Source organism: Lepisosteus oculatus, chromosome 6 (genome assembly GCF_040954835.1).
Source record: "Lepisosteus oculatus isolate fLepOcu1 chromosome 6, fLepOcu1.hap2, whole genome shotgun sequence".
Classification (NCBI taxonomy): domain Eukaryota; kingdom Metazoa; phylum Chordata; class Actinopteri; order Semionotiformes; family Lepisosteidae; genus Lepisosteus; species Lepisosteus oculatus.
The window spans coordinates 40,826,575-40,844,761 of NC_090701.1; the positions used below are offsets into that span (position 1 = coordinate 40,826,575).

An 18,187-nucleotide genomic window follows, 5' to 3' on the forward strand; every position below is an offset into this window, starting at 1 on the left:
TATTTTTTTCTAAAGCTTCTTTTTTTTGTTGTTTTTCAATACATTAATGAGATGGTCTTTGCGTGTGTATATTTAGAGCAGACGGAGACTCTGATCCATTTTAATGAAGAGTGACTTCACTACGTACACAATTATACGTTGCCCCTAATTTTGTTAGCTGAAAGCAGAGGAAGAGAATATTAAAATGTTTCTATTTGAGCTCACAAAACTGGTCCGCGGCGTGCCAAGTCATTTCAAGGGCTATCATTGAACAGTCGAACCTGACTTAAGGAACAACGGAAAATTTAAACAGCCCTTTCTTGGTTGCTGTGTTTTTTAACAGTAACTTGGCAACAGGGAATTACAGGATTATTTACAATGTTGGTGGTGAACTTTGTTAAAGCAAGAACTTCAGATAAATTCTGTTTTTGCGTAATGACCTTGCTAGGGTTTCTTGAAACTGCTCGGTGTTACATGTTTTTCATTTTTGCAATCTTTTAAAATATCACAATAACATTTCTTTGGGGTGCTTTTGTGATATTTGTTTTTCACATCTGTTTTCCCAGGTGTTGTAATGCAGTTTCATCAACATGGAAACTAAAAGTCCATGTAATTTTAGGGGCTTTTCCTTGCCTCAGTTGCTACATTTTTTCCCGCATATTTCCACTGGTCTTTTTGATCCCTAAGCTATTTATTCATTTTCTGCTAAAATATTTTAAAACCATCTGTGTTGTCTTAAGGTAAACCGTCTGTCAAATCTGGCATATCCTGGAATTTGAGTCCCAGGCTTGGGTTCTTTCACAAGAAAAGGCTAACACAAAGGTGGCATTTGCTGTGGACAGATGTCTGTGGATCATTTGCCAAAGTGTGGTGTTAAACCACCAGGCCTCCGTGTACACATTTCTTTAATCACCTGAGAGAGGCATCTGTTCCCGGTCTCTACACACAGGTGATCACAAATATGTTGGGTCTGCTTTTCCCTCACAGGGTGTCGAGGCTGCAGTCTCCCCTCTTCATGCAGTCAGGCCCCCGGCACTGCTCAGCAGCAGGTGGGGACTGCAGGTTAACAGAGTCCTGTTTAATTCGGGGAGGCAGGCAGAACGTCTTTCTTTCCAAGACATTTAAATGCTTTAAAGGCCACAGAGCCATCTTTAGTTAATGGGGGGGGGGAAATCGCTGAAAGTGAGGAAAATTTGCCTCACGTAAGCAAACAAAACAGGCTTCTTATACAATAACTTTATTGTAAGGTATTACCCTGTAGGTTTTCTTTTTTATTAAGAGGGATTCTTGTTAGCTGTCTAGTCATTTGTCTTGGGTGTGGTTTTGGTTCTATCGGAAGTTGAAAAGTGTTACTTTTTGTACATTTGGTTAGAACAAAAGATGCATTCAAATCTCGGAAAAGTCTGGAGATCCAAAATCTGCAAAGATCTGCATATCACCTTTCTGGAACACGTCAGCTTTCTTCTCAGCCAATGTTCAGCCAATGCTGAACTTGCTTCATTTCAGCATTGGCTGTAAAAGTGTTTTGAATGGGTTAATGCTGGCAACAGAGTATTTTATTTTAATGTGAAATCCTTCATCTTTTCCCCCCCACTGAATTAGGGCTGACTATACAAACTTTCATTTAGCAATGGGTCATTAAGCAAATTTTGCCAAGCATTGTTTTGTCATTTATGCTGTTTGTGCACATTAGCGTTGTAGTGGTGTTAGAGACTTTGCAATGCAGATCGCGGCTTTATGATTTTAATTATGTTGAGAGCCATTGAATAAAGCTCTCCGCCCTCCACTGTTTCTGCACTGTGCTCACAGACGTTTCCCTTTGTCTTAGACTGTGGACATTCACAAAGAGAAGGTGGCCCGGCGAGAGATTGGCATCTTGACTACTAACAAGAACACGTCGCGAACTCACAAAATCATTGCACCCGCCAACATGGAGAGGCCGGTGAGGTATATTCGGAAACCAATAGATTACACAGTGCTGGATGACGTGGGCCATGGTGTGAAGGTAAGATCTTGCTTCAGGTGTCCATCTCTCCATCTTCTGTCTGCAGGCGTCCGACCTGCCCATACTTACGGTATCTGGTGCTTATTGGCTAGTGGCATAAAACTGGTTTTACACCACTGGTGCGAGCTTTTCTCGTTTGACTCTTACACTTCACCTCTTAAGGCCTTTTAATTCTAGAGTTTGGACTTTCTGCTCACTTAGAGGAAAGTTTCACTGCTATTTTTCACTGAAATTGTGATTAAAAAATAATGGTTAAAGCTCTATGCTGATTTCCCATCCATTATTAATTTCTTGCATGTCTTCATTTGTTCTTGTTGCAAACTTTCAGGGGAAAGTTCTGATGGCAGAGCACTTTCTGCATGATTATGTACCCATGCAGGGTTACCTCTGGGAATGAGACTGGCTCTAATAACATCAGAATGATCCCTCAATTCACTGAACTGTGCCCTGTGCTCAATATGGCCATTAATCACAGAATCAGATCGTTGTCAGACAGATTGAATTATGTTCCAGTTTATTGCTTGGCATTGTCATTTTGGGGAATGATAAACAATGTAAATGCAGGCTAAAAGCGGTCCTGCCAGCTTGCATTTAGTTACCCACAAATCATAAAGGCTGTTTTCCAGGTCTGACGGGATGATAAAGCCTATCCTGCAGGTGAAGAAGTTGTGTACAGGCAGCGAGCGAGACAGCTGTGGTGGTCTCAGGAAGTCTGAGACCCGAGTGTGGGGGGGGGATGGGGAAATATAGGCTAACCCCTCTGGGCCATCCATCTTCAAGCCCATCGCAGACGCCACAGTCCCGTCCCGGAGGCGTGGTGGCGATGAGAGGAGGGGTGTGCACACAACATGCCTACGGGCACCTGAGAGGCTGGCTGTATCGCCAGGCCGTACCGAACAATCCCTCCCCTAACCTCGGCAGCATTCAGCCAGTCACACGCCGCCGCTGGGGAAACCCGCTCGATATGGGGCTAGTGACGTGACCCAGTTCGGACCCGGGGTCATAGAGCCGTACCTTCACCCGGGCGAGCACTTTCACTGGCTGAACCCCTCGGGATCCCCACTTCACTGGTTTGAATCATTCAATATTCGTACCCCGCTTTCAGTCAGTCGATCTCCTTAACCCTGTAAAAACAAGACATTTCTGCTTTTCCGATTCTTCAAAAAGTTTCGTTGCAGCAGCGCTAAACATTTGGTTGTTGTGTGCATTTTAATTCATTGGAAATGTATTTGGTGGGATCAAGAATTTGAGCTTTAAACCTCAGTCAGCTCGGCAGTCAACTTGGGTTTTTTGGGTCTTGGCATTGAAGTGTATAAGGAGTGCTCCCCACGTAACTGATGCACCACTGGGGACAGCAGATGAGTCCTGTGGGTACGTTCACAGTCATTTAAAACAAGCCAAGTTTGTGCTTTCTATGTCTGGCTAAATCACGGCCAGTTAAACCGTCTCCGAGTGTTTTTCTAAATTATTTCACAGTAGGCTTTCACGGTGGCACAGTGGTTAGCACTGTTGCCTTGCGCAGCTGTGGCCCTGGGTTCGGTTCCAGACCTGGGGTGCTGTCCGTTTGTAGTTTGTATGTTCTCCCTGCGGTCGCATGATTTTCCTCTGGGTGCTCAAAGTTCCTCCCTCAGACCAAAAACATACTGGTAGGTTAATTGGCTTGTGGGAATACTGGCCCTAGGCGTGTGTGTCCCCTGTGACGGACTGGAAAGCCATCCAAGGTGTACCCTGCCTCATACCCCTTTCTTCTTGGTATAGGCCCAGGAACGAGTGGGTAGATGGATGGTTAGTGGATGGATTATTTGAAATTATCGGAGATGAAAACGATTTCTAGTTGGAAGCAATTGCTTTTACAAGCGTTTTTTACTATGGTTTCAAATAATTATCTGATCGATTGGTCAGAAATACTGGGTTCATTTCCTTTTCATCAAGAACAAGCTGTCACAGAAGTAAATGAAAGTAGAATTCCTCATCCTGTGCTAATTCTTTGCCATCCTGTGCCAATTATTGACAAGGCCGTGAAGTGGTTTCTTGTATTAGGTCACGGCTGCCATTTGTCAGCTCGATGCGAACTGCTTCAGAAACAGTTTAGCATTTGATCTTAAACCATACTTTTGGAGAATATTAAATACAACAGTCTGTTATATGGTATAAGTCAAAATAATTCAAATGTTTGCCAAACCTTAACTCATTTTTGAGCTAGAATGTTTTAGGAATCAAAAGTAAAACATTAAGCATTACTCATTTTGTAACAAAGAGCCATTTTCTCTGTGTTTATCAGAAGGTGCGGCTCTTCAATGATGCTCCATTGCATTTTCCTGTTGGCTTTTAGCAGCCTCGGAAAAATTGTGATTAATGATTGTTTTCTTTAGTGCAAGTCAAGTTTTCTGACAGTTCTATTCCATTTAATATAGAGCCGCCTATATAAACAAAATGATTTCGGCATAACCCCATCCAGTACTGTAAAGTGTTTCTTTTAGTCCATTCGACAGCCCGAGAATATTGTTGTTTTTACTTACATCAGTATTAACAGTTGGTTTGTTAGAATATCTTATTCTAAATTGAGTTGTTTTAGCTCTTTAAGTTTCTATAGGTTATGGTGGATGAGAATCCCACGTTAGAGGGGTTAATGTTCCGTTGGTGCGATTGGAGTCAGAAAGTCAAACGGTAATGTTCTGCTTTCACAACAACTAGAAGGAAATGCATCGTAACTGCCTCTGCCCGGCGATGGTAGATGCAGGGTGGTGGTGTCTGGGGGGATTGTCAGTTTTGCAATGTATTCCTAAGCGTATAAAAAAAGTAAGCCCAGCATTTCAGTGAAGCAGCTTCTGCCCCTGAATGAAAAGGAAATGCTAAAGCCCATAAATAATAAATGCAGTTCCAGTAAATAGAGTCCCTCCTCTCTCACGTGTTGGCCTGCCCTGCCCTGTAAGCGAGGCTGCAGGGGAATTGTTGGGGGGAAGTGAAGGGGAGGTGGGAGCCGCTGCAAGTAGATGTCATGGCCTGACCAGTGGGGAGGAGAACATAATGATGTAGCCAGTTCAGAGGTGGGGATTATTAGGAGGCCATGATTGATCAAGGCGAATGGGAAATTTAGTCAGGATGCCGTGGTAACACCCCTACTCTTTTCGAGAAACCTCGGTTTTACTTCTCATCCGAAGGACGCAAGGGCTTCCAAAAAGGTGTAGCTCATGTGTTGGGCAAATAACCCAGCCTGCTTAGGGTCATTATAAAAATGCTCACCTGGCCCGGTTGCCCATAACTGGCTGGCATGGCTAAAAGAAAAGAGCCCTTGCTAGCTTTGAAAGAGGGGTGATTGTTGGGAAGTGTTTAACCTGCTTCACTGACCAAGAAAGCTCACCTTGCTGATGTTTCATGAGCAACATGTCTAAGGTGATGTCAACAGGGAACTCTGGAACATCAGCCACGGGCAAGAGTGGGTAAAAGTGCAGAGTCAAGATTGTGATGTGTGTGCTTTAATTTGAAATGCAAGGTAAAACAGGAAACAAATGCAAGTTTCATCCTGGGGCATGAGCAACCAGTTTGAGCAAAAACAGTTTCCAGAGTGGGATACCGTCATCCCCAATTTGATTTTTTTTCATGCTGTCACAATGTTTCCTTTCTGTCTTACCTATATAGATCTGACGGATTTGGTTTTAGATGTAGCCTTTATATTTTGCTGCAGTGAAAGAAGTTCAGAAAATCCTGACTAGTTGATCAGGGGTATAAGGAGGCACCTCATAAAGTCACTATTCCACGCATGCCTGTATATAAATTAGGTGTACACAAAGCTGTGCCTCATGATCTGCAGCCTTGAATCTCTTCTGAGAACTGAGGAGAGGCTCAATTATGCAATTAACGAGCTCACTAAAGTAGTACTTGGGCTTATAGGTACTCATCTGTAATGAAAACCCAGCAGATTCCATAACCTTCCAGGACTTGGAGCAGTGCTCTACTGGAAATTAGAGTGCTAATTGTGCCACTTTTTATTTATCTTGTGCATGCAAGTGCTATTTTAAATTGATCTTAACTCTGTTATCTGTTCCATGAAATACGATGCTCGTGCTGGCCACATGAGATTATTAAAAATTCATAATTGGACGTTTGCTCATCATCCAGCAGTGTGTTCGTTTCAGTCACAACTAACAGGGATCTGAGACTTGATTTACTATTGTGATTATTTTCCAATCATTAAGGAAATTAAAACAATTCAAAGTTTTTGATCAAGTTTTATTAAAATGGTGTTACTGAGTAATAGTGATTTTTCTGAATGGTTACATGCGCTTACCCACACAATCTACATGGCTGTTTTTGAAGGCCTGCTAAGTCTTTCCTGTAGAATTCCTCACAGTATCACATCAGTCTTGTCAGACACAATAAGTATGAGTAGATATTGCGTAATATTTGTTTGTAGTACTACACAACCATGGCAAAAATAAAAGGAAATTAAACTTATAGCTTAAGATAGATAACCCCTTGAATTATAAAGATTTTATTTACAAACAAAAGCATTTAAGCCCATAAGTGTGTACGTGTATTATATTTTTAATCTCTGATTTTCGCAAATGATATATGATCTTTTTTTGCCATTGCTGTGGAGGCTGATGTGTGGAGCTCAGGGCTCTTTTTTTAACTTGGCTGTGGTGTTTCTGACATGTGCTTTCTTTTTCTTTCCTTTTCTGCCCACGTTAAGTGGCTAAAAGCCAAGGTAAGAGCTGTTTCTCACCTGCCCCGTAGTGCCTCAATGTATTATTTATAGGCTGCTGGAACTTACAAACTTTGCCTTCCATTTTTCATAACCGCTTTGTACGTCGATAGGTACAGTAGAACCATTTTAGTCATAATGTCTCAATGTATCTTAACAGATATGTTGACATTAAAATAACCGTCCACATAGTGCTTCATTCCAAGATTGAATTGGCCATTTTGCTTATCTGTATTTTCTATGGGTTTCCCAGATAGATTTTAAAAGTGAAAAGGTTTGGTGTATCCTGTTGTGAATATTGATTGTGCATGATATGAAACTGCCGAGGGGAAAGAGACATTAAAGCATTTGGGGGATTTTGATGACCTGCAGTTTGTTTCACACTACATGCCTAGAGTGCTTTGTATGGTAATTCAGTCTGCAGAGTGTTAGTGTTGAATCTGATCAAAGTGCCTTTTTTTGTTTCCTGGCAAAAATCATAGACAGAAGACATTTCCGTAAAAGCACACATGGTGAGAAGCTAATTCCAATTTAAATGATAGATTGATTTAATAAAAATAATGGTAATGAGAATGAAGTATCTGATTGCAGTGGGAATTCTCTCTCGGGTGAGCAGTACAATGTATTTTAATCTTGAGACTTGGGTCTAACAAGGCTTTTTTGTTAGACAAAAGGTAAATTTAGCTGTGTCGTATCTTTATCAGAATTGGAGGTCCTACACACCTTTTCTGGGTGACCTGACACCACCATGGTGGAAAAGGTTAACACGTGTAACGTGTACAGCTTTTCAGTTACATCAGAACCGTTCTGAGAAGGAAGTGCATCAGGTCATGAATTTGTATCTGGGAAACGCTGCTTAGCTTAAACCTGTAATCAAGCTTGACTCTTGATTTATTTTTTTTTTGGGGAGTCGGTCATGTCCCCTGAGTTTTCTTCTGAACCGTTTGCTCTGCAGCACGGGAACAACCAGCCAGCTCGGGGAGGAACACTATCGAGGACCAATCCACCAACACAGAAGCCCCCTAGCCCCCCGATGTCAGGGCGAGGGACTCTGGGGTAAGCGTGGGGCGTGTTTTATATGAATTTGTGTGGCTGATGTTTTCCAGGGCTACTTAGTTTACTGCCATAGTCATATGACACATAATGGGACGTTATTAACGTTGAGGTAAATGTAGATTGTGGAGTGATGCAAGAGAACGGTCCACCCCATTGCAAGCTACAGCGCACAAAAAGGAACCAGAAAGGGCTGGTTTTGGAAGAGCCGCTTTGACTTTTGGGTGTCCTTGTACATGTGCACACTCGGAGGAATGGCCTACACTGATAAAACTGAAACCTTCTTGGTAGTGGGACTGAAGGCTTCAAGGGGGACTTGATTCAAGTCAACCCGAGACCCTGACACAGCCAGCCTAGTGGGCTTGAGGATGGAGTATAAAACACGAACTGGTGAAGACGTGGAAACCTCAGGGTTTCCACAAAGTGCATTTCACACATAAGTATACGGGCATCTGGCACAGGCTCCTCTCGGTCATGTTTTTGAAGCCTAGAAATTGCTAGATGAAATACTTGCAGTAAATTGCTAATAGCTACCTAATATGTGTTTGAAACTCTTCCTCAAATGCATCTTAGTCTTTTGTTTGTAAATCTGATACTCAGTCTTGCACGAGGCAGGTGTGTATATCCTGGATGTGTAGGTAGTATGCGGAGGCTTTCGCAGGTGTTCATTCTATCGTGCAGGGCTCCGATGGAAGGTGAAAACATTTAAGGGTTACGATTTTTAGTGCTTGTTATTTTTTTTTCTTTCTGAAAGTGAATTACTACAATACTTCCTCCTACCCTTCTGGTATGTTTGAGAGAGTGTATGTGATACGAATGAAGTGTGAATGATACTTACCCTTTTTGTTGTTTCCCTAAAATCACTGCAGTGTTTTCCCCTTTGGAGTATTGTATTGTGTTGATCAAGATGGCCACCAGTCACCTTTCCTGTTTGTAGTATCACAAAAATGATTTAAAGGGAAAGGTTACTGGTGAGCCATCTATAAATAACCGATGTAAGGTTAGATGTAAAGTTAAACCCATTTTTAAGACAAGGTGTTAGGGTGTCTCTACTTCACCGCCATGGTCCAGTTCTGGATTATAATGTGTTCAGTTCTTAAATCCTTTTTCTATGTTATTCTTTTTTTTTAGTTAAATAATCGAAATGTGGCCTCATCTCTGTGTGATAACTCTTATTTTACGTCTCTGCCAGACGAAACACACCCTACAAAACCCTGGAGCCTGTCAAGCCTCCCACTGTTCCCAATGACTACATGACGAGCCCAGCCAGGCTGGGCAGTCAGCACAGCCCTGGGAGAACAGCGTCGCTCAACCAGAGACCAAGAACTCACAGGTAATGCTCCCCCAGTCCTGGGGTTTCTTCTCTACTGCCAAAAGCTGGCCAGGTAAAAATGATTGGAAATGCAGGGATAACTCTTTACATATGTTTTCCTCCTGAACTTGGATTCAACTGCTTCTTCATTAATTAAGGATGTTTGGCAAGCAAATTACATCACCAATAATTCAAATTAAAATATGATGCATGCTAGGTACACATGCCCTTTATAGGTCCATCCATTTGCTGCCTATTACATTTCAGGGTCCGGAGCCTCTCTTGACAAGTAATAGGCGCAAGGCAGGGCACACCCTGGATGGGTCACTAGTACATCACAGGGCACACACAGACACAGACCCACTCACCCCTGGAACCAGAAGCCAATTAACTTCCACTTTGTCTTTGGACTGTGGGAGGAAACCGGAACACCCAGAGGAAATCCACACAAAAACGAGGGGAACATACAAACTCCATAGCAGATAGCACCCCAGATCCTAATTTGAACTCGGGGCCTTGGCATTGCGCGGCAGTAACGATAACTGTGCTGCCCTGATTTCATGTTGATCATTGTTTGTGTTCCCTGCTGACCATCTGCACTACCCTTGTGGACCAGCAGGGGTCCACGAACCACAGGTGGGTGGCCAGATGTAGCAATGAGAGGGAGAGCAAAAAGTCTCTTAAGGATGGGTGTGATTAATATCACACACAAAAATAATTTCCTGTAATTGTTTCAATTGCTTTTAGAAAACACTTGGGTCATAGAGAACAGTCTCTTAAGTACAAGGTGTTGTTTTTAGGAACTGTATGAACCCTCTTAGCAGTTTTGCCTGCCATGCTATAAAGTGATCTCACTGCTGAAATGAGTGTTTGAATTAATACCTTGGAAAATATGTTTGCTGAAGTCTGTAGAAGATCTTCTTTCTGGGTAGTGTGTTTATGGGGGATTTCCCCCACACAAGGCTTTTAGTTGTCGATTTTTTTTTTTAGTGTCCCATATGATTAATACAGCTTTTTTGCTATCCAGTGTGGTCATGATAGCCCACAGTAGGTCCTATGTTAGGTTTCTCCTTGGCAAAGTCTAATAAGAAAGCTTAAGTCAGTAGCTATTAACCAAATTGCTCATATTGTAGCTGTTCATCATATTTCCAAACGTGCAGTTCTCTGGGATTTATCAGCCTTTTACTGTTGGCCACAATCACTGTCAGGGAGTTCTCTGCTCCGTATTAGTAGAGCACCAGTGGTAGTTGGTAGTTTGAATTATGAGAGAGGCTTGCAACTCATGGTGACCTAATCTCATCTCTGGGTTTCTGAATTAATATTCATATATTAATAAATTTATTCTGAATTTAAAAATTTCATGAATAAATTGTTTTCCATTTCAGTAATAGAGCAGATGCTATTCTAACACAGGACTGCATATAAACTATTGTAGTGTATACTGAGGTGGCAGTGTAGAGTAGTGGTTGGAGCGCAGGGGACCTGACAGTGGTTGTGGGTTCAAATCCTAGTCAGGGTGTGCTGTGCTCTTGAGCAAGCTACTTCATCCATACTGGTCCTGCAAACCCAGCTCTACAAATAGATCCCAAAACTGGTGTGGAAACAAAATAATTATCTCTTTAAATAGGTTTGGATAAAAGATGAGACTAGGGCTCATCCCCCAATGTGGAAATTATGAGCTCTTATGTACTGCATAACTTTACTGTATAATTTATTTCAAAGCTAAAATATACTCTAGTAATACTAACTTGAATGGCATCAGTGTGTGTGTGTGACTGCGTCTCTGTTCCTTGTGGGGTACAGGAGCACTGTGCATGTGTCAGTGCGCGTCTGTTCCTGTGGGGTCCAGGGTCTCAGTGTGTGTGTGTGTCTGCGTGTCTGTTCCCTGTGGGTCCAGGGGCTCAGTGTGTGTGTCACTACTGTGTGTCTGTTCCCTGTGGGTCCAGGAGCTCTGTGTGTGTCACTACTGTATCTGTTCCCTGTGGGGTCCAGGGGCTCAGTGTGTGTGTCACTACTGTGTGTCTGTTCCCTGTGGGGTCCAGGGGCTCAGTGTGTGTGTGTGTGTCCCTGTGGGGTCCGGCGGCTCAGTGTGTGTCTCTCTGTGTGTCTGTTCCCTGTGGGGTCCCGGAGCTCTGTGTGTGTATCCCTGTGGGGTCCGGCGGCTCAGTGTGTGTGTGTGCTACTGCGTGTCTGTTCCCTGTGGGGTCCAGGGGCTCAGTGTGTGTGTGTCACTACTGTGTGTCTGTTCCCTGTGGGGTCCCGGAGCTCTGTGTGTGTGTGTGTGTCACTGCGTGTCTGTTCCCTGTGGGGTCCGGGGCCTCGGTGTGTGACTGTTTGTGTTCCCTGTGCAGTGGTAGCAGCGGTGGGAGTGGGAGCCGGGAGAACAGCGGCAGCAGCAGTATTGGCATTCCCATCGCCGTGCCTACACCCTCCCCACCCACACTGGGACCTGGTAAGGCCTGCACCTGCTCCGCATTCAAACCTCACCCTGCTGGCATTGCGGGACAGATAACGCACCATGACTGGATTAAATAACTCCAATTTTTTAATATTTTCTTCATTGCTTGATAAAGATTGTCCAGTGATGGAGGGTTAATCATTGCTATTTGAGCGTGGGTTTGAGGTGCTTAGGTATGCTGACACTATGTCCTCAGTCCCTTCCCTGCTGTGTATTTGCTATGTGCTTAAATAAGCTTTTTACATTTTTTTGTTAAGTAGTGTTGAGGATGGAGACATGATCTGATCTGAAATGTAGGGGATTTTGGTTATAATGAAAATAACCAAAAGCTTGAAAATTCTAGTATTTCACATCCGTCTAGCATCATCTACCAATTTTAGTGTTGTACAGCTTTTGCCCCAGCTACAGGTAGGGGATAATAAAATGGGAACACCAGAGTCACTTCATAGTGTTGCCAGTACAGCCTGTGTATGCTATGGCATAGAGTGGACCAGCACCTGGAATTCTGTAGGAGGGAGGCAGACTGTTCTTCCTCGAGAACTCGAGCCGAACGTGGGTCACATCGTGCCCGACAGACCTCTGGGCAGCCACACGTACTCTGTGGTTGGAGACATTGTCATCCCGGTAGACCCTGCTACCAGCAGGAGAGAGCTACTGCAACATGGGGTGAAGATGGTCACCAGTACCATTTAGCAGGGATTAGCACCGACCTGGCCTTCTAAGAGGAAGGATGAGTGATCCCGAACCATGCAAGGACGATGCATCCCTTAACAGTAAAGAGACACCAGACCCCTTCACTGTGGGAACCAGGCACCGAGGGTTGAAGACGTCTAGAGGACGGTGCCACATGTCCACTCGTCTGTTTCTCGAGAGCGTGGTGAAAGAGGATTCATCTGATCGGGTCACACTTCTCCACTGCTGGGTACTCCACTTACCTCCACTGCCTGTGCTCTTTGCACCACTGGTCTCTCTAACTTACATGGCCAGGACTGAAGGGCAGTTTGTGCACTGCAATCCACAAATGGGATCCCTCAATATGGAGTTCTTGGCCAATCGTTTTTGATGAAATGGCCTGCTCGCACCCCAGATTGGAATTTTCCGTCAATTAATCTGCAGTTGCTCACCTGCGTTGTCTTGGACGTCAAGTTAATGCACAGATATTGCAATCCTGGAGTCACCATTGCTCATGGAACATCAGCAAATTACTTTGTCTTGGTCACTGAAGTTCCTACCAAACGCACAATTATCCCTCTTTTCAAGTCACTGGGGTCTCCTCTTGCAGCCATGTGATTGGTAATTGTAAGTGAACAGACTTTTCAAGTTTTATTTTAATGTAATCCTTAGCAAACTGGTATGTTATTTCAATATACTTGGGTGTTTCTATTTATTTCTATATATAAAGTCGGGGACTTTGTAAATGTATCAATGCTATATAAACAGTACTGTTTAAAAGTCTGGAAAAATGTGTACCAAGAGGATGGGAGAAAAAATATTAGCCATTACTTTTCAGTATAATTAATTGATTTGGTAACTTTCAACTTTGAGCATGTAACTTTTTCCAAGTTCTAGTATGCTATAGATGCAAATGAGGAGGTATTGGGCTGTGGGTACACCCAGGAATATGTCTGATAATAGATATTATTTTTACTAGAGTGTAGGTTGTTCAGCTGGCCAGTGTGTATGCATTGCACTGGATTTCAGAACACCTGTACAATCACTCATTTTTAAATTATTGTAAGGGTTTGGAAACAGCAGCAAGTCCTGAGGGAAGTACTTTGGTTCTTCTTGATACTTTTACCAGGTTTTGTAATATTTTGGCACCCCTGAACATGCAGTTACCCCCTGTTTAATAATCTTATCACAGACAGTGCTCTAGAGGTTGTCTTTTTAGTGTATTTGTCCTCCTTATTAACTGTTTGGACAGTGTATGAGTGTTAAATTATGGGGGGGATTTCAAATTTGAGTTGTTTTTAATATTGGCTGCACTGCACAGACAATGGTCTCATCAAGAGTGCAAATATATTGGTGAATGTGGGGTTTATAGTGATGACAAGTTTTTCTGCCTCTGCTTCTTTGTGCAATTTTCAAGCTTTTCAAAGCTTTACTGTAGGTTAAGTACAAGTTAGTGTACAGATGTTTCCAGTGTAGGTTAAGCTCTTTCAGTGGTGCTATACTAGGCTGTAAAGGAATTGCTGTATGGCAGGGGTCTTCTGTTCCCTGAGAGCCTCAGTCCAGTTAGTTTTATAGCTGTTAGGCATTTCAGAGTGTCACATCAAACTATTGTTTAGATGAACACTTGTGAACTTTAACTCAATTAAGCAGGAAATGTGGTCAATTAAGCTCCCTGAGGTCTAGATGGTCTTCAGTTTTTTTTTGTCACAAATGATCTCTAAATTGCTCGTGTTCTAAAAAAAAATCGCCTGTTTAACTAGCGATGGAGTCAGTCCAGGTCTTTAGAAACAGCCCAGGAGAAGGGTTGGAGACCCCTGCTTTCTGGTCTTTCGTCTTCCAATGTGCTGCGAAAACACGAGGCCTTTGTCCGCAGCCGTAGTTTGTGGAAATTTGCTAATGCAGCTCCTGATGTGAAGGCTACAGTAACAAAAGGCTCCTTATGAAAGATGCCATACATCAGAGCGAACTTTTAAAATGCGATTCATTTTACCAATTGCATTATCATAATAGTGGCACAGCTGATTTATTCTGCACTTGCATCCAGCAGGAAAATCACCAATTAGGCACTGGACCAAATGAGCACAATTTAGTAAATACTGAAGCTGTTGAAAGGGCCTGGTGAAAGGACAAAGCCCATATTTAACAAGGGGGTATTTTCTACCTTTTCACATTTAATAAATCGTTTCAGGGAGCTAACCTTTCAGCGAACAAGAGGGGGTGCCCGTGAGAAATGGGAAGGCTGGACGAAGCATCACGCAGTTTTGCAGGGGGGCCTTGTTATTTATGTTCTTGGAGCTCGCCGACTCCGCCAGCCATTAGCCCAAAACAGCTCACTCTTACAGATTTTTCTTTTGATCAGTGCGAGAGTTACCGCCACAAAAGGGTGTAGCTGTTCTGCGATTATTTTTTTATTTTTAAATGTCCGCAGCATGTATTGACAGGTTTGCTTTTGCACAGGTTTCTCCCGCTCATGATGTTGAGGTGGGAAAGGCAAATGACCTCATGACTGCGTTGTGCCCCTACCACATCCTAAAGTGCAGTGTGAATATTGCAAAAAAAATAGTTGCATTTACATAGCGCTTTTAATGAAAACAAAATGTAGCGAGAGCAGCAAGGGGCAGTAACATTTCTACTTCTTCGGCTGCTGGCAGGATGAGGCCAGGGCACAGAAAGCAAAAAAGGGTGCAAGAGGAAGGAATCTTTTAGGGCAGCAAGTCGCCATAGTAACAGTTGTTAAGGTGATTCAGGAAATATTAGCTTTGTGGTTTGTATTTTCCCTTGGGCGTGAGGATTCAAGTATTCATAAAAGTTGGAGAGAAACTAATTCTTGTATTAGGGCGTAAAAAGCTCTCTCCTTCAAATCAAAACAGCGTTGTTGTGATGCCAACCTCATAAAAGCGTTTTGCCGTTGTGTTTTTTTGCTCTGCGAATCAAGTTCAGTTGTCCTTTTTGACGTGTGAAACTGGCAGAGTCCTAGTAATAAACCGCTTCTTGTTTTTGTTGTTGGCGTGCCTGAGCAAGTGTTCTGTACATGTCCTGACATGGATGCTGTCCCGGTTGTTTCAGTAACCTCAATGTTGGCTCCCCCCGGAGCACCACCACCTCCTCCCCCTCCTCCTCCTCCTCCGCTCCCTGGGACAGCACCAGCAATAGGTGAGACACTCCCCCCCTTACATTGTGCTGGTGGACTTCGCTGGATAGTCACTCCACTCCACTGCCTGGCTCGTCTTACAGGCCCTTGCTTTCCAGTGGGTGCAGGTGCTGCGGTGGTGGCGGTGGTGGTTCAATCGAGTCGATCAATCCGAAGTGCTTCGAAGAAGTCTCTAATGTGTCTTTTCAAATAGGGTTTAGAGCTTCATGCGGTGTTGGATAATAATAAATGAAGGTCGCAACGTTCCTTCCAAACTTCGGCGTTTCACCAGCGTGGAAACGCGAGGCTGCCCTGTTCTGCCCTGACATAAAAGTGGGCAAAAGAACAGCAGCTTGAAATGAAACTTTCTGGACAGCGAAATCTGTTTGGAGACCAATTTTTTTTTTAAAGTTATTTTTCTGAACTCCACTGCTGTCTTTATAATGAAACATTTTAGGTTCTTTCCTTTAGAGATCCGAAAGGCTTCAGTTCTCTGAAAGTAGTGTGTAATCTGCCCCCCCACACTGTGGACCTTGTCCTAGGTTGCTTTCTCAGCTGTGTGTTTTCAGGCATTTTATGTATTGTGCCAACAAAGCTAAATCCTTCTAAATATAAAACCTGATTTTGACAGGCATTATAGACTTCTTCTGCTTTTCAGACTTTCCAGAAAGATTGAAATCCTCTGAATCTTCCAGAAGATGTGTGGCATTTCATTTTTTCCCCCTCCACTGTTGCTTTTAAATTTGTACTCGTGAACTCAAAACAAAAGTTTTTTGTTGACTCATGCTAGGAATGCAAAAACAGATTGTTTTTAACATCCACTTGCCATGATGCTTGAACTGTAAATGTGTTTGAAATGACTGATTTTTTTTTAATAGATTGAGCCAAAAGAGGCTAAAAAAAGGTTATGGGAAAGTTCATCGGTACTCAGGGAAAGTGCCTGATACAATGTTCAGGCTGTTTTCACAATATTTCTTTTTTATTTCAATGACTTAATAGACTTATTTCCAAAATTGATATAAGTTGTCCAGTTGGTGGGAGGTATATGAAGATTTAAAAAATAATTCCTTCAGAGTGCATCAAATTGCTTTTATAAACCCTATGAGCTTTTATAAACCCTATGAGTTACCTATAGATCAGCTGCCTAAATGCTGGTTTCTAATATAGATGAAGTTTTTAATGGTGAATTAATTCTACAAAACCTTCTAAGGCAGCTTTCCTAAGATGAAGAGCTCTGTGTGGCCGTTAACTGTTGAGGAACAAACTGCAGTTAATCGCTGCCTGGGAAACGCAAATCCACTGCAGTACAGGTTAGAATGTTTCTGTGCTGTAGATGGTGATGGCTGTTTAATATAGCGTGTGACTGTTATGGCACTAGGACCTGGGTTCAGCAGATTTACTGCAGGAGCTGGATATCGGAGAGGAGGGAGTGAACAGCTGTAAGGACCGAGCGTGCACATTAGCGTCGGGCTGGAACATGGGGTGGCGACACTGGGAGGGTGCCCAAACCCCCCCCCCCCTTCTAAGCTGGTCCAGCCCTCGAGGGGTCCCGTGTTCACATTCCCTCTCCCTCCGCGGGAGCTGCTTGTTTTGCTTATTCGAGGGCGTGGAGAACTGACAGCACACAGCAGTGATCAGGCTCCCCTGCACTCTCTCTCAGCCACAGTGTGTGCCCAGAAAGAGAGAAGGCAAGAAAGGGGTGCTTTTTACAAAAAGTCCTCTCTTCAGGCTCCATAACGGTAATAGTAGCATTTATGAGAAGTCCCAAAATCTTATTGTAAGAAGAGCTGCGCCTGTAATTATGATGCAGTAGATTTTGCGTTTCCCTTGTAGTATTGTGTGGTCTGTACTGTACTTCTGCTGAGGTGACGTGCTGGCCACACAGAGCACATCAGCATACAGAAGCCCTGATCCTGGTGGGCCCACTTTCTGCTGGATTTTGTTCAAAATGTTGAATCAAGGATTTGAAGCACGCCTTCTTTGTTAATCTGCACCCTTATTTAAGACAAAAAGGCTCTTAAAAGGCACTTTTTGATGAACAGACATAGGTGATAACGATAAGTTCTTTTGCTTCCATCCTGTTGGTTTTGCTTTCCAGCCAACTCGCCTGCACGTGCCAAATCCTGGCGAAAATTGAAATTGCGTTGCCTGTGGTTAAAAATGTAGGGACATAGCAACAGGGTTTTTTTTTCAGGGTTGGGAACAAGTGGTATCTAAGTTTTTTTTTTTAAGAAGACTGTTTTTTAGGAATTCTGCAACGTTAAACGTTGAACTAGAAAATTTTTTGAATTAAAATTAGTGATTGAAATCAGCAGGTAATAGTGTTTGTACAAGCTCATGGGGCTTATGTGAGCTCTTTAATCAACACATAAAATGAGGATGGGGGTGCTGGCCTTGTATTAAAGGCTTGAATGCTTTTTTTTTTTACAGGATATCGGTTCATAGTGCTTTTTTCCTTTAAGTTCAGCATTCTGGGTCACAGTCTTCTTAGAATTTTGTAAATGGCTCATTTGAAATAACTGTCTAAGTGGACAATTGATTTTTTTTCCACAGTGAATGTGCAATTATGCTTGTGAATGTTCAGAGATGTCAGATTTTTAGTACATCTGCTTCTATCTTAATCTTTTCTTTTTACTTTCTAGATCATTAATTCTTCCTTCTAATGATAGAAAATGGTATTTTCTGTAATGGGAAAATAAGTATGTTTAAGAATACTGTAGATCTTAGTGAATGTGCTGGAGTCGCAGCATTGATGTTCTTCAGTCCCAGAGCACTTAATATAGATTAAGTTTTTAATGGTGAATTAATTCTAAAAGTTTCCATTTCAAACATTCTGTGACAACTTGTCTAAGCCCTTTGGCCATTATCTTATA

General features: G+C 42.8%; 1 protein-coding gene across 12 annotated transcripts in view; it reads left to right on the top strand.

Moving 5' to 3' along the window:
* abi1a (abl-interactor 1a) overlaps nucleotides 1-18,187 on the top strand; it is a 57,696-nt gene that overhangs the window by 29,530 nt on the left and 9,979 nt on the right. For 5 of the 12 annotated variants that reach the window (XM_015353991.2, XM_015353992.2, XM_015353993.2 and 2 more), the window contains exons 3-8: nucleotides 1,808-1,984; nucleotides 6,678-6,692; nucleotides 7,645-7,745; nucleotides 8,935-9,075; nucleotides 11,406-11,506; nucleotides 15,251-15,337. In XM_015353991.2, the coding sequence (XP_015209477.2) occupies nucleotides 1,808-1,984; nucleotides 6,678-6,692; nucleotides 7,645-7,745; nucleotides 8,935-9,075; nucleotides 11,406-11,506; nucleotides 15,251-15,337 (622 nt within the window). The remainder of the gene's footprint in view (nucleotides 1-1,807; nucleotides 1,985-6,677; nucleotides 6,693-7,644; nucleotides 7,746-8,934; nucleotides 9,076-11,405; nucleotides 11,507-15,250; nucleotides 15,338-18,187) is intronic. The other 7 variants (XM_006634102.3, XM_015353997.2, XM_015353998.2 and 4 more) reach the window with 3 other exon arrangements.